General features: G+C 38.7%; 1 protein-coding gene across 7 annotated transcripts in view; it reads left to right on the top strand.

Moving 5' to 3' along the window:
* The window catches only part of RNLS (renalase, FAD dependent amine oxidase), a 316,262-nt gene extending 302,465 nt beyond the window's left edge, over positions 1-13,797 (top strand). For 6 of the 7 annotated variants that reach the window (XM_024254285.3, XM_002820939.6, XM_024254284.3 and 3 more), the window contains one exon: positions 2,257-3,678. In XM_024254285.3, coding sequence (XP_024110053.2) covers positions 2,257-2,354 — 98 coding nt within the window. In that variant the 3' untranslated portion in view covers positions 2,355-3,678. Of the gene's footprint in view, positions 1-2,256; positions 3,679-12,729 lie in introns of those variants that run through there. The other variant, XM_002820940.5, reaches the window with a different exon arrangement.
* The last annotated feature ends 8,981 nt before the right edge of the window (positions 13,798-22,778 follow it).

Below are 22,778 nucleotides of genomic sequence, written 5' to 3'. Positions count from 1 at the left end.
TGTTTGACAGTTCCTCCTTCACACGCTCTCTCTCTCTTGCCTACTGCCATGTAAGACGTGCCTGCTTCCCCTTCTGCCATGATTATAAGTTTCTTGAGGCCTCCTCAGTCATTTGGAACTGTGAGTCAATTAAACCTCTTTTCTTTATAAATTACCCAGTCTCAGGGAAGTTCTTAATAGCAGTGTGAGAATGAACTAATACATATCCCTTGCTATTAGACTATTGGTTATCACACATGAAATCACTAATATCTAGGATCCTAGCCATTTTCTTCCTCCTGTAGTGTTTTACTGACAAATTAAATAATCCAACTTGATAAAATTCTATCTAAAGCAGGTTAAAAGCTCTAATTGATCACCCAAGTCTGTGCTTCAGTGACTGCACTATGTGCTGCCTGTTTTAGCCACTCAAAGATCTTGTCTGCTGATTTCAAGATTATCAGCTATGTTTGTGATAGATGATGTTGCTGTAAGAGACCTCCAGAAACGTGAGAGGATACTCTTAATATTTCACGTTTGTATCTGAGTGACACAGGTCTACAGAGGCCCGTGTCTTTAGAGGTTCAACAGGGAAATAATAGTACCATCTCTTTTAAAAAAGCAAGTATAACATATAAATAAAAAATATCTATGGCAAAGTTTTTCTGCTTTAAGAAAACTGCAGGCTCTGTAAGCCAGGCATGGTGGCTTACGCCTGTAATCCCAACACTTTGGGAAGCCAAGACAGGAGAATAGCTTGAGGCCTGGAGTTCAAGACCAGCCTGGGCAACATAGTGAGACCCCATCTCTAAAATTTTTTTTTTAATTAGTCAGGCATGGTGATGTGCACTTACAGTCCTAGCTACCAGGAAGCTAAGGCAGGAGAATCTCTTGGCCTAGGAGTTCAAGAGTACAGTGAGCTATGATCATGCCACAGCACTTCAGCCTGGGCAACAGAGCAAGACCCTATCTCTACAAGAAAAAAAAAAAACTGTAAGGGAATATACTGACTCAGCCTATCTAGAACAAAGATCTCAGCACCATAATTTAAATAGAATTTATTACATTTCTTGATTTTTTTTCCGGATTTTTAAATGAGTAAATCCTCATGGGCCTTACTCTATTACTATCCATGAAAACACTGTATAAGAGAGACTAGAACTGTCATATTATGATCCAGGTGAATGGAGCCCCCTGAAGTTGTACAGTGAAGCAGTCCCAAGTGAGATGGCCATTACAACAAGTTTTCATATTCTGGTTTTTTAGAGGGTTTTTGGTGCTTCAGTGGCCAAATCATCTCAGTGTCCAACATAACTACATTCACCTCCCACTCGTTCTCCTTACTGCAAATGCTTATTAGCCATCATCCATCCAAATTTTGAGAATATTTTCTCCAGAAAAACAATCTGTGTCTTTTTGCATACTTTCAGATATGAAAATAAAAAGCTGTTAAAAAAGACTGCTTTGGGGTCAGTGTTACTCTCAGGACTGAAATTTCTTTAAGGACAAGGTTGTGAAATTTTAAAATTCTCCTGCTCCAATGCTCAGCATGGGGCCTGGGCCAGAACAGCACTCAGAAAATATGTGAGGAAGAAGGAACCATGGGATGAGGAGTGGTGGAGAGAAACTGAAGAAGGATGTATTGGTCAATTTGGGCTGGTATAGCAAAATACCATAGAGTGGGTGGCTGATAAACAGAAGTTTCTTTCTCACAGTTCTGGGGTCTGGGAAGAGCAAGATCAAGGCACTGGAAGATCCAGTGTCTGGTGAGAGCCCTCATTCTCATAGATGGCACCTCTGGCTGTGTCCTCACGTGGTGGAAAGGACCAACAAGCTTCCTTGGGCCTGTTTTATAAGGAGCTAATTCCATTCATGAGGACTTTGCCCATGACCTAATCACCTCCCAAAATGCCCCACCTTCTAATACGATCACCTCGGGGGTTAGGACTTCAACATATGAATTTGAGGAGGATAAACATTCAGACTATAGCCCCTACTAATTTTGAAGTTCAACTTCTGATTATCTTATCTAATAACTGAAAATTTAAACATTTAAGAATATAAATATAAACACTTGAACTGGGGTTGAGGGGAGTTTAGTGAGTCTTGGTTTGTTTTTTGTTTCTTGTGTGTGCATTTTTGTTTGTTTGTTTGTTTGGTGCTTCTTGTGAGAAATCTTGAGTTCTCCAAGTAGACTAGCCTTTTCCAGGTGGGTGTTGCCATGACAGCACAATAGAGCACAGAATGTCAATTGCAATCCTCTTTTTACTTTTTCAGGTTACAAATGCTGCTGCCAACTGTCCTGGCCAAATGACTCTGCATCACAAACCTTTCCTTGCATGTGGAGGGGATGGATTTACTCAGTCCAACTTTGATGGCTGCATCACTTCTGCCCTATGTGTTCTGGAAGCTTTAAAGAATTATATTTAGTGCCTATATCCTTATTCTCTACATGTGTATTGGGTTTTTATTTTCACAATTTTCTGTTATTGATTATTTTGTTTTCTATTTTGCTAAGAAAAATTACTGGAAAATTGTTCTTCACTTATTGTCATTTTTCATGTGGAGTATAAAATCAATTTTGTAATTTTGATAGTTACAACCCATGCTAGAATGGAAATTCCTCACACCTTGCACCTTCCCTACTTTTCTGAATTGCTATGACTACTCCTTGTTGGAGGAAAAGTGGTACTTAAAAAAGTGGTACTTAAAAAATAACAAACAACTCTCTCAAAAAAATTACATTAAATCACAATAACAGTCTATGTGCCAAAAACTTGATTATCCTTATGAAAATTTCAATTCTGAATAAAGAATAATCACATTATCAAAGCCCCATCTTAAGTCTTTGGATATGTCCTTGAATCAATATTTTTGCAAATTATACAAAACAAGATTTTTCCAAAATGTGGGTAACAAAGTGTAATTCTTATTTCTCATTTATCCCCCAAGTTATTAAGTGATCCTGAATTGTAGGTCATATATGTCATCATCTTAGTGTGGAGGGCAACTTGACTGACAAAGAGACCTTCCTTCAGATATTCAGAAAGTATAAGATTCCACATGATTTTCCCAGCCACACAGTACTTTCTAACTTTAAAACAAATTCCAGTCCTAATATGAAAGATAAAAATTAAATAGAAACTGAGAGAGAAAATATATCGATCCTTACCTTTTGCTCTCTTTTATAGCTGTTGCTGTTACTTTATGGGCTTTCCAGTATGTGCTGTGGCATTTAGACTGTGTCAAGTTTAATGAATTTAACACAACAAAAAACTTACTGAACCAGAAAATAGATGCACTTAAAATAGTTCAATATTTGCCAGGTTGGTGGTTCAGCATATCACCCACATGCTTCAGTGACCTGACCCCACGACTTGCTAGCTGGAGAGAAATCAATCTCCAGCCTTCCAAACCAACTACCTGTTGCTAATTTGAAAAGCAAAATGATGAGTTCTATTTCAGCATTTTGAAAGGAGAAAAATCATTGCAGCCTCTCAAACTAACAAAAGTTCAACAAAAGACTTCTTACTGTAATAGTGTTTAAAGTTTCACACTTACATGCCCACTGTCATACATACACATACACAGGCACAGGCAGTACTTGCTTCTATAGCTGCAAAGTGGGTTTTATGACCCTATAGCATATTATTATATGTTTCCTCTTAGCAATAAATTGGTGAAAAACTTAAATGCCAACATGTGGTTAATGTCACTTATTTTGAAAGCAGAGAGAGGAAGAAAGAAATTTGTAGTCTCTGTAAAATGATGAAAAATAGTGATTTTTTGTTATTTTGGCCCATATTTGACTAACATTTGTCTTTATTTATATTTTTAAAATTTTAAATTTAGGGATACATATACAGGTTTGTTATGTAGATAAACTTGTGTGGCAGAGATTTGTTGTACAGATTATTTTGTCACCCAGGAGTTAAGCCTAGTACCCATTAGTTATTTTTCCTGATCCTCTCCTCCCTCCCACCCTCTACTCTCAGGTAGGCCCCACTTTCTGTTCTCCCCTCTATGTGTCCATATGTTCTTATCATTTAGCTCCCTCTTGTAAGTGAGAACCTGTGGTATTTGGTCTTCTGTTCCCTCATTAGTTTGTTAAAGATAATGGCCTCCAGCTCCATCCATGTTCCTGCCAAGGACATGGTCTCATTTTTTTTAATGGGTGCATAATATTCCATGCTATATATGTACCACATTTTCTTTATCCATATTCTACCATATTTACCCTTAAAATATGGTAGAAAGGTCACTCAAATTAACTATTTTGTTTTTAACAAATATAATTCAGGAGCCATTTGACTGAAAGCACCCTGAACCTTTAAAAACAATGCTATATTTGTTTTATGAATTTATGTCCTCCAAAGGAGGGGGAGGGAATTTGTAAAGCTGGGATGGGTTGCTTGGAGACAGTACTCCTCTAAGCCACTACTAATGGCTTTTAATATCTATTCTTTCTAACTCTGCATCTGTTTTTATAAGACTATGGCAATATGAGGAAAAACCCTACTTGATATGTAGATCATTGTTACTTTGCTATTTTAATTATTTTGAAAACTTATTTTACATTTAGATTTTCTTTCAATTCTTCCCCATTAGAAACGAAATGGTAGAAATATCTCCTCCCGGAAGCCATCCCAGACGGCCATAAAATTCAGCTGGCCAGGATGCTCTGAGACACACAAGGCTAAGGTATCAAACTCGCCTGGGAGATCGGAGTCAGCACCAGGTAGAACAGTGGCCAAGGTGTATGTATGTTAGCGCCACGGGGCCACACATCATCACAGTATTTCCAAACAAGAACTTTTATTAATCAAGCCAGCCAAGGAAAGCTGTTCTGTTTTGAAAGGAGCGTATTCAAGTGAGAAACGGCTTGAGCAGTGGGGTGATTTAATACTTGTTAGCTGATAAATATAGCCTTTGCCAGAATAAAACTTTATGATGCAGTGTTGAAAAGCTTAATTACTAAACTGTCTATGCACGTCTTGCTCAGGCAGCAAGGGTGACAAATTATAGCAGTGAAATAGTATTTTTCACCTTTGGCATTTCTGAAGGAGAAAAGTATGTCTAAAAACATCAAGAAAGCAGCAGTAATCCCAGACCAGATATTACTGGGGGGAGGGCGGGGAGGAAGACACTTCGTTGAGTCACCAAGCCTTCTGTGCAAAATGCCATGGTCCCCACCCCCCGCCTACCCACTACCTTGTTAACTGAAGAGAACAGGGTCAATTTTACATTTTTCTGGCATTTTATACTCATCCAAGCTTGTCTCTGTGTGTGTGTGTGTGTGTGTGTGTATTTTCACTTTTCATCCTCCTAACACCTCTGTGAAATAAGCAGAGCAGAGAATTCTTATTTACATTTAACAAGTGAGGAAACCAAGGCACAGAACTTGGCCAACCAAGGTCATGTAATGTTATTCCAGGACAAGAGCCCAAGCCCCTCATGACCCGTTTCTATTTACAGGCACCATGCTGCTGCCAGATGAACATGATAATTAAAACTGAACTGAAATATTAGTTGGGGGTACAGTCTGCACCATGTGGTCTTCTTACTGATGTTTCATTTCAGAGAGTTAACACTAATCCTGATGTGATATATACAGGAGTCTAATATGGGATAAAGTCTCTGTAAGTACTGGCTAAGTGATTCATACTCCTGTTACTTTCATTTGCTGGTTTATTTCCTTCTTTGGGGGGTACTTGCTGTGAGAAATAGCTGCATGCTAATGACACTGAATTTCAACCCAGCTGTAGCTGGTTACAGTACAGACTCACTGTGCGCTCATCCTTTCCATCTGATTCTTCTTTGTTTCTTTGTTCCCCTTGTTTTTCTCTCTTCTTTTCTTCCAGTTTCTGCCATTTCTTCCTCCCCTTCTATTTTTTTTTCCTGCCTCTTCTCCTATGCCTAATTCTACATTCTCAGAAAAACCTGGAATATGAATGCAATCACCTTATGATTCATAGTATTTGTACTTCCAGGTTTTAATATATCAGGGTTTTGTTGTTGTGGCTGTTCTTAAAATTTAAAGCTGGAAGCCATCCCAGAGGGATGATCCTGTTTGTTGTTCAAGTTGATTGGACAACCCTTATGTTGATTTTCGAAAGTAATGCAAGAATTTAAAACTGGCCATAGCTTTCAGGGATGTCAGTGCTAATAAACTAAAACATGACTTGTATGTTTTCTTTACACTGATTCTTTACTCTTCCTGTCACACGTGTGCAAAGCCTGGGACCAGGCTGTGTAGTGTACACAATGGAATATAATCAGCAATCCCCACCCAGAGATTCTACTTAGGAGAAGACAAGACCCCTGGAGTGGGAGACAGAGTAGAGGTACATGTTGACAAGGTCACAGGCAGTGAATAAGATGCTCTAATTCGTGAAGCTAGGGAGTCCTAAGAGAAATGTTTCCTTTGGGGAGAAAGGATCCCTGAACAAATACAGAGACGCCTCAGTCAAATACATCCAGCAATATCCCTCCCCTCCACACCATACCTGGGTTGACCTGGCTGACATCAGAATCTAAACTGCATATTAGTGTGCTCAGCACAAGTAAGTTCTTACTGTGCAGAAAGCTCAGCAGAACAGAGAAAGAGGTCTCTGGCAGGAGAAAAAAGTCTCAGCAAACATCAGACAATCTGGTGCAGGACCAAACTGCTGTATTTCAGTCTGGAATATATTTGTGTTTTAGCCAGTATCATCTGACCAGGTAAACCAAGGAAGGTAGAATGGTAATATGACTCACATTTCCTTCTCAATAGACAGTAATTATTGTCCACTCAACAGTTCACAGCAGAATCCCACAAAAGAGCCTGCTAAGGAGAAAGAATCTCTAAGGGGTTGTTAATGCAAAAGGCTAGTTGAATTATGGAACCCTGTGAAATATCTAAGCTTAGAGAGGTTTGGAAACCATTTAGACCAGTTCTTAACCATCTTGGATTTTGAACCTGTTTAAGAAGCTATAGAAAGCTATAGATCTCCTAATAACAACAACAAAGACAACTATGCATATGAGCACATAGAATTTGCATACCATTTAATGCCTGCTGACCAGCTGCTTGTTTTTGTAAATAAAGTTTTATTGGAACACAGCCTTACCCATTCATTTGTGTATTACCTGTGATTGTTTTGCACTACAACAGTGGAGATAAGTGTTTTTGACAGAGACCATATGGCCCGCAAAATCTAAAATAGTTACTATGTAGTCCTTTAAGAAAATGTTTACTGACCCCTGTTTTAGGTTCAACCCCTCCCCCAACACATCTGTCTGTAGACACTCAGGGGTCCAAGGAGAACCTCTAAATCTTAAACCTATCACTTTATGTAAATATGATCTTATCTTTGATCCACACATCTGGTCCATTGTTCCTTGATCCTATGCCACGTTGTAAATCCCTTAAGGCAAGCCTATAACTTTGCAGTTAAGAACACATCATCTGCAGTTAGATCTGCACTTTAATCTAAAGTTTGCCCCTCGTTGTGTGACCTTGATGCAGTTAAACAATCTCACTTAGCTTCCTTTGTCATCGGCAAAATGAGTTATCGATAGCTACCTCATAAGATTGTTGTGAGGCTTACGTTCATATAAAACCTTAAGAGAGTGCTGGACACATAGTAAGTGCTTAGTAAATAATAACAATGATGATGTTGATCATAAAGTGGGGAGGAGGAGAGAGGAAAGGGAGGAAGAGTTTAACCTGGTGCCTCTGAGGCCTCTGTGAAGGCCAGTTTCCTCTGTAGTCATGTAGGACACAGGAGAATTGATGATAAGGAGAGTTAGTGGATTGATAGCAAAACATGGTGAAACCCAGAAGCTTAAAAGCTCTAGGTTGCTTCAAAACCATGAGACAGAATAGCAGTGTCTCCTGATGACCAGCTCTGGGCCACTTTCTCTTTTCCAACTACAGTGAGTAAGTAGACAACTTACCTGGGGAAAAGGTGGTTTGCTCTAATGTAGTCCTTGGAAAGACACTAGGAAAGGTCATTACCAGGAGTAGTGATGGTATAAAATAGAAGCGTTCTCTGCAAGAACGTTGTCTTTTTTCTTAGCAACCGTATGTGCTGAATGCAAAGAATTGCACGCTTGGATTGGATTCTGCTGAAGATTAGTGAATCTCCGAAACACTGTGAAAACTAGGAGTGAGTTATTTCACACTCTTAAGTGTTTGACTAAGTATGCAGATTCATTTCCTGTCCCTGGCGTTCATTTTAAAAAGCTCAATTCCTGGTGGGGTCGGTGACATCCTGAATATGCCACTTACTAGATGTATGATCTTGGTCCAATTTCTTTGTCTCTGAGCTGCAGGGCCCTCGTCTATGAAATGTGGATACAATTTTACCTACTGTAGGATTATTCTGAGGGTTATAGTATGTACATGCAAAGTGTAAGCATTGTGTCCTGCGTAGAGAAAACACTCCATAAATGCTGGCCATTATTATTACTATTATAATAGTAAAATATGATTTAGGAAAATAATCCCCTTTGATAGCCATCACTACATCCATAGGTAGCTTTAGATCTAGCTAGGAAACCACTTCAGTATTTGTAGAACTCACTGGTGACTGTATTCAAGTGCCACCATAAGGTTGGCCTCTTCAAAAATTCTTACTGACTCTTGAATGAATAAATGCTGTCTGTGGTTTGTGGCTGTGCTCTTTCACAGACCTTACATGGCACTGTGTTCTCCCCCAGCCGATCTAGCCTCCCCACTCTTGTGATACTTACCCCATGTGTACATACTTGTTCAATATCTACTTTCTGCCAAAACTGCAATAGCCACAAAAGCGGGACCTGGCACATAGGAGTTACTCAGTAAATATCTGTTGATCCAAAGAATGAATGAATGATCTTAACTAAATAACTTTTTTTATTCTAATATTAGTAAGTACCAAAGGAAAATCTTGCTGACACAGAATTATCCCACAGAACAAAAATGTACTAACCTCATCCGTAACAGAGGCAATAATTACAATAGTATCTATATTTGCTTTATGTGGTTTCTATTCAAAGTCATTAGGTGATTTCAGAAAGTCCTTACTTTATACTACATCCCACTGTATTTTGGAAGAGGTGGGGGAAAGGTGGGAGAGTTGCTCTACCATTAGAAATATGGTACTTAAAATGGGCCATCTCTGTGTAGCTGGTGTGTTGTGTATGCACATGTGTGTGCTAGTGTGGGAGAGGGAAGGGGAATGGTGCTGTCCTTGTGCAAACAATCAGCATAGCTCCTGTAGCAGTGTATTCTGTTATTGTGATTTTATCACCTACCAATGACATGCAAGCAGGGTTTATTGGCTGACATTCTTATTTTTTCGATACTTTTTAAATTGAATTGCTCTAAAGGTGGCAAGAGTTCGGCCTAGAGTTAGTTGCACCCACTTCTGCAAGACAATTGCCAACCTCAAACTTGCACCATATATTTTAACCATTACAATAAGCCATGTTTATTTATCCTTTGGAAAATAATCAAACTATTTTCTGTGAACCAAAAGACTGTCAGAAAACTGAATGTTAGTGATACAGAGACCGTTGTGGAGAAAAAAAAATTGGCAAGCATCACCTAATTGAGAAATTGAGATGTTCACCATCATGGCTGAACAGCACTCTAACCAATTAGCTCTATAATATAGGAAAGAGCTACAAGAATGTGCCTAGAAGCAGGAAACCCATTCATTATGTGCCTAAAATCAGGAAACCCACTCACTAAATAAACCATTTTAACTATTAATACTACGAAATGTTAATAGTTAAAACAATAAAAACTTTATAATTATTTCAATAGATGCTGAAAATTTTTCACAAATCTGCTAAAATTTGTTAAAAGTTAAATTTGGCAAACTTTAATATACATTGCTGCTAAAACATGATAAATTCAGAAACAGGGGGTACTACCTTAAAGGAATAAGGACTTCAATTTTAAGACTATAACAAACATTAAATTAAGAATAAATCACTAGAACCGTCTATATTAAATTAGGGAGAAGTCAAAGATTCTTACATCAATGTTCTAGAATTTCTAGGGTATGCATTAAGGCATGGAAAATATTTAAGAGGTGTGAATGTTGGGAAACAGAAGGCAAAGTGGTTACAAATTGTGTTGATATGATTATACTCCTAGAAAACTCAGGTGCACCAACTTTTAGATTGATGAGAAATAAGTAGAGTGGCTGAATTACAAACATTCAAAGGTCAATAACTCTTCTGTATGCCAAAATAATCAAAGCAAATGTATCTTGTATATAATGTTGTTAACAAAAAACAGAATACAAAGGACTATCTTTTTTTTTCTTTTTTTATACCTTAAGTTCTAGGGTACCTGTGTAGAACGTGCAGATTTGTTACATAGGTATACATGTGCCATGTTGGTTTGCTGCACCCATCAACTCGTCATCCACATTAGGTATTTCTCCCAACGCTATCCCTCCCCCAACCCCCCACTCCCCGGCAGGCCCACTGGTTTGCAATGCTCTCCGCCCTGTGTCCAAGTGTTCTCATTGTTCAATTCCCACCTATGAGTGAGAACATGCAGTGTTTGATTTTCTGTCCTTGTGATAGTTTCTGAGAATGATGGTTTCCAGCTTCATCCATGTCCCTGCAAAGGACATGAACTTATCCTTTTTTATGGCTGCATAGTATTCCATGGTGTATATGTGCCACATTTTCTTAATCCAATCTATCATTGATGGACATTTGGGTTGGTTCCAAGTCTTTGCTATTGTGAATAGTGCCACAATAAACATACGTGTGCATGTGTCTTTATAGTAGCATGATTTATAATCAACAAAGGACTATCTTTAGGATCCAGAATTTATGCAAGGAAATATTTCCAAAATTTTATGGAGTGATATTTTGAAACATTTGAATAATGGAGGATATACCATGTCCCTAGAGGGAAGTTGCAAATATTATGAATTTTTTCCATTATCCCCTGATTAATTTATAGGTTGCACAAAATCACAGTGGGATTTCGTTAACCTGAAAAAATAATTTTAAGTCCATCTGGAAACAAATTAACAGGTAAAAATAACTAACAAGTTTGAGCAAGAAGGTAGTAAGTACCTTCCTGCAAAATGGCACTTTTATCTGCTATTATGACATATGATAAAATTAGATAAATAAGCAGTTTACTGTTGATTCAGGAATTGATACAAATCAGTGGAAATAATAACTATAAAATAGCCCCTTAATGTGATAACTGAATCAATACAAAACCAATGAGAAAGCAATAATTATTTAACAAATAATTTGAGGAAAATTGGCAAGGTATTTAGTTTTAGAAAAAAATAAAATGTGATTCTACCATATATTACTATAATTTCCAGATGGATTAAAGGGATAAATATAAACAAATATATAATACATGCCTCCCCCAAAACCATATAGAGGAAAATATAGATAAATGTTTAACCTATTTCTAGGTTGCAGAAGAAGTTCTAGAAATTAACAAAAGAAATCATAAAGATACAAATTGGTCTACTTGATTATATTTTAAAACTCTTAGAAAACAAAACTAAAAGATTACAGACCAGTTAATAAAAATACATATACAACAATTTATAATAAAAGTATGTCCTTAATGTAGAGAAAACAACAAAAGTTAAAATTCTAGCTCAATTTTTTAAGAATTAAAAATGATACAGATAGAACTAAAGTCCATCTGTTTTATTTTTTGTTTCTTATTATTCATATGTTTTTGTTTTGTTTTGTTATTTTTAGAGACAGTGTCTTGCTCTGTCACCTAAGCTGGAGTATAGTGGCCTGATCATGGCTCACAGCAGCCTCAACTTCCTGGGCTCAAGGGATCCTCCTGCCTCAGCCTCCCAAATAGCTGGGACTACAGGCACACACCCCTATATTAGGCTATTTTTTTTTTTTTTGTACTGATGAGGTATTATTATGTTGCCCGAGTAAGACTTAAACTCCTGCCGTCAAGTGATCTTCTTGCCTCAGCCTCCCAAAGTGCTAGGATTACAGATGTGAGCCATTGTGCCCAACTTACATGTCTTTTTAATTGTAGTAACACCACCATATTTTCCTACTTTGATATCATATGTATGTATCCATAAATTATGGTAGTGTTCTGTGCATTTTTAATTTTACAGCATATTGTATGTATTTAGAACTTTATTCCCCCAGTGTTGTATTTTTAGTATTTTTCCATGTCGATATACATAGATATATTTCATTGATTTTTACTACTGCACACTCTTCCATTTTATGACTATATCACAGTTTATTTGTCCATTTCCCCACTGATAGACATTAGGTTGCTCTAAATTTTTACTGTTGCAACATTGTTGCAATAAATATGTTTGCACATTTCTCTTTTTACCCTTGTGCAAGAGTTTTTATAAGGCAGAATGTTAAAATGTATTAAAACTGAGACCTGCATTCAAAGGAGTATGTTAATTTTTTATATATTCTATATGTTTTAAATAATTAATAATTTGAAGATTAATAGAAGATAACAATTATGACGAGTATTTTAAAGCCAACTGATAGAATTTTTTATAACTAAAATAAGTGAGACAAGGTTAGGATAAAGATGTAAAATTGGGGGTCCTGCTTAGTGGCAGCTCCTCAAAAAGTTAGCAAGACCACCTATAGAGCCAGAACCCTCCCCATTCCAAGTCTATATATGTTCCGTGAAAGCAAAGAACCACTATTAGTGTAGACAAGGTGTCAGAGGCCATTCTGGTAGGTGGCACTGGGGTTGAAGGATATTCCTTTGATTTTCAGGTACCAAGTGCTGGTGTGATTCTAGGATGTGTGAAGAACCCCTATATGATGGCGATTGGATTTCCCATCTGACTTCCTGGAAACTGGAGCACGCAGTCAGGTTTTATTTGATTTTTTTTTTTTTAAGGATACCACTTCACAGCCTTTAGGATAGCTATTATTTAAAAGCAAAACAAAAAGCAAAACAGAAGATAAATGTTGGCAAGGATGTGGAGATATTGGATTCCCTTGTGCAGTGCCAGTGGGAATGTAAAATGATGTAGCTACTATGGAAAATGATATGGCAATTTCTTTAAAAATGAAATATAGAATTGCCATATGATCCGCAGTTCCACATCTGGATGTCTGTCTATCCAAAAGAAGTGAAAGTAGGGACTTGAACTAACATTTGTACACCAACGTTCACAGCGGCTTTATTCACAACAGCCAAAAGGTGGAAGCAACCCAGTGTCCATGGATAGATGAATAGATAAATAAAATGTGGTATAAACATACAATGGACTATTATTTAGCCTTAAAAGGGAAGGAAATTCTGACATGCTGCAATATGGATGAAACTTAAAGTCATTATGCAAAGTGGAATAAGCCTATCACAAAAAATAATATTACATAATTCTACTTATACGAGGAATCTAGAGCAGTCAGTTTCATAGAGATAGAAAATAGAATGGTGGTTGCCAAGGGCTGGGAGAAGAGGGCAATGGAGAGTGAGTGTTTAGTGGGTCAGAGTTTTAGTTTGGGAAGGTAAAAAGTTCTGGAGATGGATGATGGTAATGGGTGCTCAACAGTGTGAATGTACTTAATGCCACAGAACTGCACATTTAAATATGGTTAAAATCATCACTTTTATGTTATGTATATTTACCACAATAAATAAAGAAGTTGATATTTCTTATACTTACAAAGAGGAGAAGGGCATTTGCAAATCAACAAGAAGTGTGAGGCCCCTCTCTCTAGCAGAAAAATAGACTCAATCTATTTCTTTATCTTTTAACATCGTGTTTAATGGAAATGCCAAAACAAATGGGAAAAAATACACACACACAAATATATATGAACATGTTTTGCCTCATGAGTAATCAAAATGTGTACATATGTATGTTTATGTATGTGTGTTTATATTTAAAATCATGTTCTGCCTTGTGAGTAAACAAAAAGTATACAAATTAAAAACTATAATGAAACGTAATTTTTAACCTATCGAATTGGCATTTTTTTTGAATGACTAAATTATAATCAGGGATTAAAATGACTGGTAGAAGTAAAAACTTTCACATCCTGTTCGCATAGTAAATTGGCAATACGTATCAAGTGTTTTTTAAAGCATGTTTTCTAACTCAATAACTTACATCTAGGAATCTGGCTTAAAGAAATAATCCAGGATGCAGACAATGGTTTATTTGCAATATGTTTATTTAAGCATTAGTTATGATGGTGGAAAACTGGAAATAACCTACATCAACACTAACAGGAAATGCTTGAATAAATTCTAATAGATCAAAACAGTGGAATTAAATGCAGTCATTTTAAAATGTGGGTTTAAAGCAAATTTTTCTATCTGGGATATTTTTTGTCATATAATGTTGAGAAAACCCACAATATGTAATGCTAAGTCAAGAATACAGGATGCTTGTCATTTCTAAAAAACATCAAGTGAGTATAACATGCATTTATGTGTGTACATATATTAAGACCAAAAGAAATATTCAATGTCTTCAAGGTGGTGGGATTTCGAAAAATTTTCATTTCTTTCTTTATATTTTTTCTGTATTTTTACAATGAGCAGTCAGGCAGCCAATTGGCCTTGTGTTGAGGTCCTCCAAAGGGCAGAACCAAGACTAGTAGCAGTAGGAAAGTGATTGAGGCTAATATCAGTAAGAAATTTCCAATAAGCAGAGCTTTTCAACGTGGAGCAGACCTCTGGGAGTTTCTTTCTGCCAGCCCAAAACGTTTCCAGCAGAGGCTGGGTGACCACCATCCACAGTGATCCACAGTGGGGAGAGGTCACAAGAACAGTGCATCCCAACCCTGGCTGGTCCACAGCATTACCTGAGGGAGGATAGAATGCAGATTCCTGGGCCATGAACCCTATCTACCTGGATTGAAACTCCAGGGCTGGGGTCTAGGGATACGTATTTGCCTTAAACTTCCCCAAGGAATTCTGAAGCAGCAAGACAAAGCTTCTACACCTGAGAATCCCTAGATTAGAGACTTTCAAGGCTGCTTCCAACTTGGAGATTCAAAGCAATTTTGCAATTCAAAGGTCTAGAGACTATTTGAGTATCTATCTTAAAAAAACAAGGACAACAGTATAGATGCAAAGGGAGGCATGGCTAGGGTTGAAGGATGGAATCATTTGAAGATTAGTACTTTTTCATTCATTTATTTATTCAACCACCAATGACCAAGAGCCTGTGCTGTACCGAGTTCTTCGTTTAAAGCACTTGGGATATGTTAGGGATCAAAACCGTTTCCTGCCCTCATAATGGTCACATTCAAGTCAGGTTAACATAAAACATAGATTCTTGGGCCCAGGAATGACTGAATTAGAATCCCTGAAGAGGGACCCAAGAATCCATATTCTATAAATGTTCCCAAGGTGCTGCCTATATACACTAATGCAATGTTGTTTTTCAAAATATGGGCTTTGACTCATAAGTGGTTTGTTATAGTAATTTAGTGAGTCAAGAAGCTTTTTAAAAAAATTAAAATAACAGAAAAAAGAACAGGAAAAGGAAAGGAAAATTAGAATGCTGACACATGGAAACAGTAACTTGTTTCATAAAGCTTCTGTTTCTGTGCCCTGGGCCACAATGTAAACTGGGTTTCAGATGGAAAACCATTGCTAGAAAATATGATATATAAAATACATCACTGGTCTAGTCCTCTCTAACCCCTGCACGCAACAGTTCTGTTTTAGTCCAAATCTGGAGGTGATATGCACACTGACCACCTTGAGGAGGGACAGGCTGTTCTGGGAATTTGACTCACTGGGAATATCCCTGCTATAATGCCACTTCCTTTTTCTTTTAGACTGAGCCTAGGGCTGCACTCTTGCACAGATGGTAAAGTCTCCAGCACATGTTGCATCATTTTCTTTGGTAGACATGACAGAGCACTGCACACTATCTGTCCTGGCCTCTGTGGCAGAGTTAGAGCCGCATACAGAAAGGAATGCCTGGGACCCATTGCTTCTATTTGCTTGGTTGCTTTTTAGGGGAAGAAGAGTGCAGGGGTTATACAACCAATTTTCCAGGCCAAGTCCTGGGTATTTGATTTGGGCCGCTCATATCACGTCAAAACCATATGCAACCCATACTTTGCAACCAGGATGAAAGATACCAATTGTTTTAAATCAAAATGAAACAGGACGGGGTGAACGAGCCCACATAAGACAAGCTGAAAAGTCCACCCAGGCTCTCTGAGAACCCAAGAGCCTGCTGAGCTGAGCAGACCAGGGATGTTCCTGTGGTTTACTTGTTTGCTGTCACGGAAGTTTTGCTGTCACTAAGAAGAAAAATCCAAAGGCTAATTCAGCATAAATGGTCCCCTTGGCTGCATTGAGGGCAGTCACAGGTGAGTCATCAACAGCGTTGAAAAGTAGAGATCCACCCTAGAGGCCTGAGACATGCTGCTTTTATCTCCAGCTCAGAGCAAGAAGAATGTCTCAGAAGGAACTGAAAATGGAATTACTCAAACTGAAAACTGCTGTCCTCACCAGGAGGATTCCTTTCCTGACCCAAGTCTGGGAAGTGCCACTGGTAAACCCCCAGAAATGAATTTGCTCATCAGTGAAGGACAGAGCTAGAAATTCTCAGATGTACCCAGTGACATTTTCGTAGCATTAGAAGCCAAGCCTCCTTGACCTCAAACCAAATCACTGAAATGCTTGATTCTGTGCAGCTGTGGTAGAAATGCCCTGTATCAAAGGCAGGCTCCAGTACCACAAGCCAAAGATAAATAACAGAGGAAATGATCAAGACCATGACCTCTTGATGACCCCCTGGAGCTAAATCTTTGCTAGACCTCAGAATATCAAACAGGCCACCAGCCCTCCAAGAGCAGTTCATGAACAGTGTGGAAGCCACCTCAGCCTGCGAGAGCCTGGCTCTCTAGAAACTTGAGACATCCCAAAGGAATTTCTTGTTTTATCCTCCCAAACAGGGGTTTGTTAATTCTTTCTTCAAGTGAAGAAACCCTTTCCAAATAAACGTACCCAGGAAAGGTATTTTCCATTTACTTGGAAGTTGGGGTTGTATGTATCTCTTGTCCAGTGGTGAACTATTAGTATTTTGAAAAATGTGTTCTCCCACCAACTAGCAAAAAAAATGAAACAGAAATACAAGGGCCTTCTCCTACTGGAGATTTTGATTATAGATTCAAACAGGCAAACATTATGGAGTGTTTACTATTGGACAAGTATTGAGCTAAGTTCTCAGAGGATCCTGAGTGGAACCAGACTCAGGTTGCTCACAGAGGGAAGCAGTGGGCAGGCTGAAGCTTAGGTTTCTTTCTCAAATCAGTGTCATAGCACCTGAAGGAAACTCTGGGCCACCACTTCCAGTTTAGGAACCCCTGAGGCACAAGACAGCAACTGAGGCTGAATGGACCCACTATCTAACAAGCAAGACTTGTCGCCTAAATTGCCTTTGGAGTGCCTGGCCTGAAGACTGAGGCAAGTCAGCTAAATCCTCAGAGTAAAAGATGTGGAGAGCAGCCAGGAGACACCACCTGATGCTCAAGGAGAAGGAGATCTTGACTGCACTTGACTGCACTAGGAGTGCAAACAGGTCTAATTTGCATCTCTTAGCTGGAAGACTCACCATGGAGTACAAAGGTCAATCGACAGAGATTATAGGTAGAAATAAGTGTCATTGTTTCGTTTACTCCTCTCTCCTCTTGTCGAAGAGATAATCTCTCTCCCCAAACCTAACAGGGCCTCAAAGTTTAGAAGACTTAGGCTCCCAGCTGGCTTAAAGAAATGACTCTTCTTCTCAAGGCTTTGTCAGAAATATGAAGGGTTTGGTGAGACAAGTGGATTTCAACTGCACTATAAGCTGGGCGTGGTCGTGCACGCCTGGAGTCCCAGCTACTCAGGAGGCTGAGACAGGAGAATCACTTGAACCCAGGAGGCGGAGGTTTTAATGAGACAAGATCTTGCCACTGCACTCCAGCCTGGGCAACAGATTGAGACTCTGTCTCAAAAAAAAATAATAATGATAAAATAAAATAACAAACTGTGCTATAGTCATAGAAGTTATATTCAAATAAAATCTTCTATTGTTGTGTACATAAATCAAGTCCAAAGAAGAGCAGCACTACAAGTTAAAGAAGGACCACACTGCATTCCTCTAAGGCCCCCTCAAAGCAGTGTAAGCCATGGGTAAAGGAGACTTCTCAGGCCCCTGTTGCCCAATTCTGTAACCCTTTTTTAGATGCCCCTCAGACATCCATGACTTCTATCTTTGGCCTGTTGTGGGGCAGTCACCCAAATAATGGATCAAGACCTTGTAAACCCGGAGCCTTCTGTTTCAGCAGGAGTCACTTAGGCCAGGCCCTAGTTTGATGATGGGTAAGAATGACAGCTCAGACCTGCCTAATATTGCTGTCACTTTGGTTTTTCTGCCAAAGCATCAAGCAAGCAGTGATGAAATTAGGGAGGGAGGACTAATAAAATAGTTTCATGCATAGGACCTCAGCTTAGTATACTAGCCCTATTTACATATAGACAACCTATTCTCAGGAATCTCATTGTAAATACTCCTTGATTCAGAGAAGTATCAATTCATATCCAATCCCTGTGAATGCCAAACCAGGGCCCTGTGTATGAAAATATTTTATTCAATCTCATGGTTGTCAAATATGTTTAAAAGTGGCCAAAGAAGTCTGAAAGATTTGATGCACCTGGATTTTGCATTATATTGCTTTCTCCCCAAAGAGGATATGTCTCTTTGAGTTTCACTGATCTTTATTATAGATTCCAGCAATTTTCTGACTCTAGTGAACATTTGTTGATTGTCCCCCTAACATCAGGGGTTAACAGCCTTTCTTTCCAGAGATTTTATTTGAGTAGGCTTCCTTTCACTACCCTCAGTCCATGTGGCCTGGGGTGGGGCAAGGCACCATGTGCTGGAGTGGTCAGAACCCCTAAGCCTGAGTTAGTCAGTGCTTCATATTGTGTTGGCCACACCAACTGGTTCCGAGGTAAAATAAACTTGAAATAAATTCATTCTGTCAGGCTGGGACTCAGAACATTGCAAGAGTTTCCCACTGGACTTGAAGCAAAAGATCTGAGCCAAAGCTGCTGGTAGCCATGCCACTCTGTGGGGCAAGCCCAGAGCTGCCAGAGTCCCCATAGGAAGGTCAAGAATAAAGTTAACACAGAGGATGGGAGAACCAAGACCTGGAGATAAACTGAGACCTGATGGCATCATTTGAGCTCTGAATTCAGCCCTGGCCTGTCTACCTGTAGGAATCAATAAGTTCTTCTTTTGCTTAAGCCATCCTGATTCATTTTTGAAACTGTCATTCTAGTGAGAGAGATATACAGCATGCAGGGGCCATGGAATCAACCCCCCACAGCCACCTCCCACATGGTCCTATTGCATGGTTTGGCCATGTCTAATCATTGGGAATTGTCTGTTCATTTGTTTTTCCCCAATCTGGCATGGTACCACATCTTTGAAGGTGAGGAGGGCATCTGGAAATATATGGAGAGCTTTCAACTATTTTCAGTGACTGGGAAATGGGGAACACAAGTGACATTTAATGGATACAGGCCAGGGATGCTAAATGGTCTTGAGAGGTATGGGACTATCCTGCCTAACACAAGATAGTCCACCCAAAATGCTAATAGTGCCACCATTGAGAAGCCTTCAGAGGGTGAGCTTGCATATTGAAATAACCCAACCCAGAACTATGTTAGGTCTGAAAAGAGATCTAATTAGTGATTCTGTAATAGAAGAATCCATATGAAGTTCAAAATCTTTGAAAAGTGTAAAATAAAACCAAGTGTTGTCACGAAAACCTTCTTTGAGCACTGCCAAAATTCACAGAACCTTTCTGTTTATGAAAAAATCTTACACCAACGTTTCTCCCCTATAAGGCTGTAGAATTTAATTTTTTTATTATTATTATTATACTTTAAGTTTTAGGGTACATGTGCACAATGTGCAGGTTAGTTACATATGTATACATGTGCCATGCTGGTGTGCTGCACCCATTAACTCGTCATTTAGCATTAGGTATATCTCCTAAAGCTATCCCTCCCCCCTCCCCCCACCCCACAACAGTCCCCAGAGTGTGATGTTCCCCTTCCTGTGTCCATGTGTTCTCATTGTTCAATTCCCACCTATGAGTGAGAACATGCGGTGTTTGGTCTTTTGTTCTTGCGATAGTTTACTGAGAATGATGATTTCCAATTTCATCCATGTCCCTACAAAGGACATGAACTCATCGTTTTTTATGGCTGCATAGTATTCCATGGTGTATATGTGCCACATTTTCTTAATCCAGTCTATCATTGTTGGACATTTGGGTTGGTTCCAAGTCTTTGCTATTGTGAATAATGCCGCAATAAACATACGTGTTCATGTGTCTTTATAGCAGCATGATTTATAGTCCTTTGGTTATATACCCAGTAATGGGATGGCTGGGTCAAATGGTATTTCTAGTTCTAGATCCCTGAGGAATCGCCACACTGACTTCCACAATGGTTGACCTAGTTTACAGTCCCACCAACGGTGTAAAAGTGTTCCTATTTCTCCACATCCTCTCCAGGACCTGTTGTTTCCTGACTTTTTAATGATTGCCATTCTAACTGGTGTGAGATGGTATCTCATTGTGGTTTTGATTTGCATTTCTCTGATGGCCAGTGATGGTGAGCATTTTTTCATGTGTTTTTTGGCTGCATAAATGTCTTCTTTTGAGAAGTGTCTGTTCATGTCCTTTGCCCACTTTTTGATGGGGTTGTTTGTGTTCTTCTTGTAAATTTGTTTGAGTTCATTGTAGATTCTGGATATTAGCCCTTTGTCAGATGAGTAGGTTGCGAAAATTTTCTCCCATTTTGTAGGTTGCCTGTTCACTCTGATGGTAGTTTCTTTTGCTGCACAGAAGCTCTTTAGTTTAATTAGATCCCATTGTCAATTTTGACTTTCGTTGCCATTGCTTTTGGTGTTTTAGACATGAAGTCCTTGCCCATGCCTATATCCTGAATGGTAATGCCTAGGTTTTATTCTGGGTTTTTATGGTTTTACGTCTAAAGTTTAAGTCTTTAATCCATCTTGAATTAATTTTTGTATAAGGTGTAAGGAAGGGATCCAGTTTCAGCTTTCTCCATATGGCTAGCCAGTTTTCCCAGCACCATTTATTAGATAGGGAATCCTTTCCCCATTGCTTGTTTTTCTCAGGTTTGTCAAAGATCAAATAGTTGTAGATATGCGGCGTTATTTCTGAGGGCTCTGTTCTGTTCTGTTGATCTATATCTCTGTTTTGGTACCAGTACCATGCTGTTTTGGTGACTGTAGCCTTGTAGTATAGTTTGAAGTCAGGTAGCGTGATGCCTCCAGCTTTGTTCTTTTGGCTTAGGATTGACTTGGCGATGTGGGCTCTTTTTTGGTTCCATATGAACTTTAAAGTAGTTTTTTCCAATTCTGTGAAGAAAGTCATTGGTAGCTTGATGGGGATGACATTGAATCTATAAATTACCTTCGGCAGTATGGCCATTTTCACGATATTGTTTCTTCCTACCCATGAGCATGGAATGTTCTTCCATTTGTTTGTATCCTCTTTTATTTCATTGAGCAGTGGTTTGTAGTTCTCCTTGAAGTAGTTCTCCACTTCCCTTGTAAGTTGGATTCCTAAGTATTTTATTCTCTTTGAAGCAATTGTGAATGGGAGTTCACTCATGATTTGGCTCTCTGTTTGTCTGTTATTGGTATATAAGAATGCTTGTGATTTTTGTACATTGATTTTGTATCCTGAGACTTTGCTGAAGTTGCTTATCAGCTGAAGGAGATTTTGGGCTGAGACTATGGGGTTTTCTAGATATACAATCATGTCATCTGCAAACAGGGACAATTTGACTTCCTCTTTTCCTAATTGAATACCCTTTATTTCCTTCTCCTGCCTAATTGCCCTGGCCAGAACTTCCAACACTATGTTGAATAGGAGTGGTGAGAGAGGTCATCCCTGTCTTGTGCCAGTTTTCAAAGGGAATGCTTCCAGTTTTTGCCCATTCAGTATCATATTGGCTGTGGGTTTGTCATAGATAGCTCTTATTATTTTGAGATACGTCCCATCAATGCCTAATTCATTGAGAGTTTTTATCATGAAGGGTTGTTGAATTTTGTCAAAGGCCTTTTCTGCATCTATTGAGATAATCATGTGGTTTTTGTCTTTGGTTCTGTTTATATGCTGCATTACATTTATTGATTTGCATATATTGAACCAGCCTTGCATCCCAGGGATGAAGCCCACTTGATCATGGTGGATAAGCTTTTTGATGTGCTGCTGGATTCAGTTTGCCAGTATTTTATTGAGGATTTTTGCATCAATGTTCATCAAGGATATTGGTCTCAAATTCTCTTTTTTGGTTGTGTCTCTGCCCAGCTTTGGTATCAGGATGATGCTGGCCTCATAAAATGAGTTAGGGAGGATTCCCTCTTTTTCTATTGATTGGAATAGTTTCAGAAGGAATGGTACCAATTCCTCCTTGTACCTCTGGTAGAATTCGGCTGTGAATCCATCTGGTCCTGGACTCTTTTTGGTTGGTAAGCTATTGATTATTGCCACAATTTCAGATCCTGTTATTGGTCTATTCAGAGATTCAACGTCTTCCTGGTTTAGTCTTGGGAGAGTGTATGTGTCGAGGAATTTATCCATTTCTTCTAGATTTTCTAGTTTATTTGCGTAGAGGTGTTTGTAGTATTCTCTGATGGTAGTTTGTATTTCTGTGGGATCGGTGGTGATATCCCCTTTATCATTTTTTATTGCGTCTATTTGATTCTTCTCTCTTTTCTTCTTTGTTAGTCTTGCTAGCAGTCTATCAA

This window comes from Pongo abelii, chromosome 8 (assembly GCF_028885655.2).
Source record: "Pongo abelii isolate AG06213 chromosome 8, NHGRI_mPonAbe1-v2.0_pri, whole genome shotgun sequence".
NCBI classification, from domain to species: domain Eukaryota; kingdom Metazoa; phylum Chordata; class Mammalia; order Primates; family Hominidae; genus Pongo; species Pongo abelii.
This window is presented reverse-complemented; position numbering and strand designations above follow the sequence as displayed.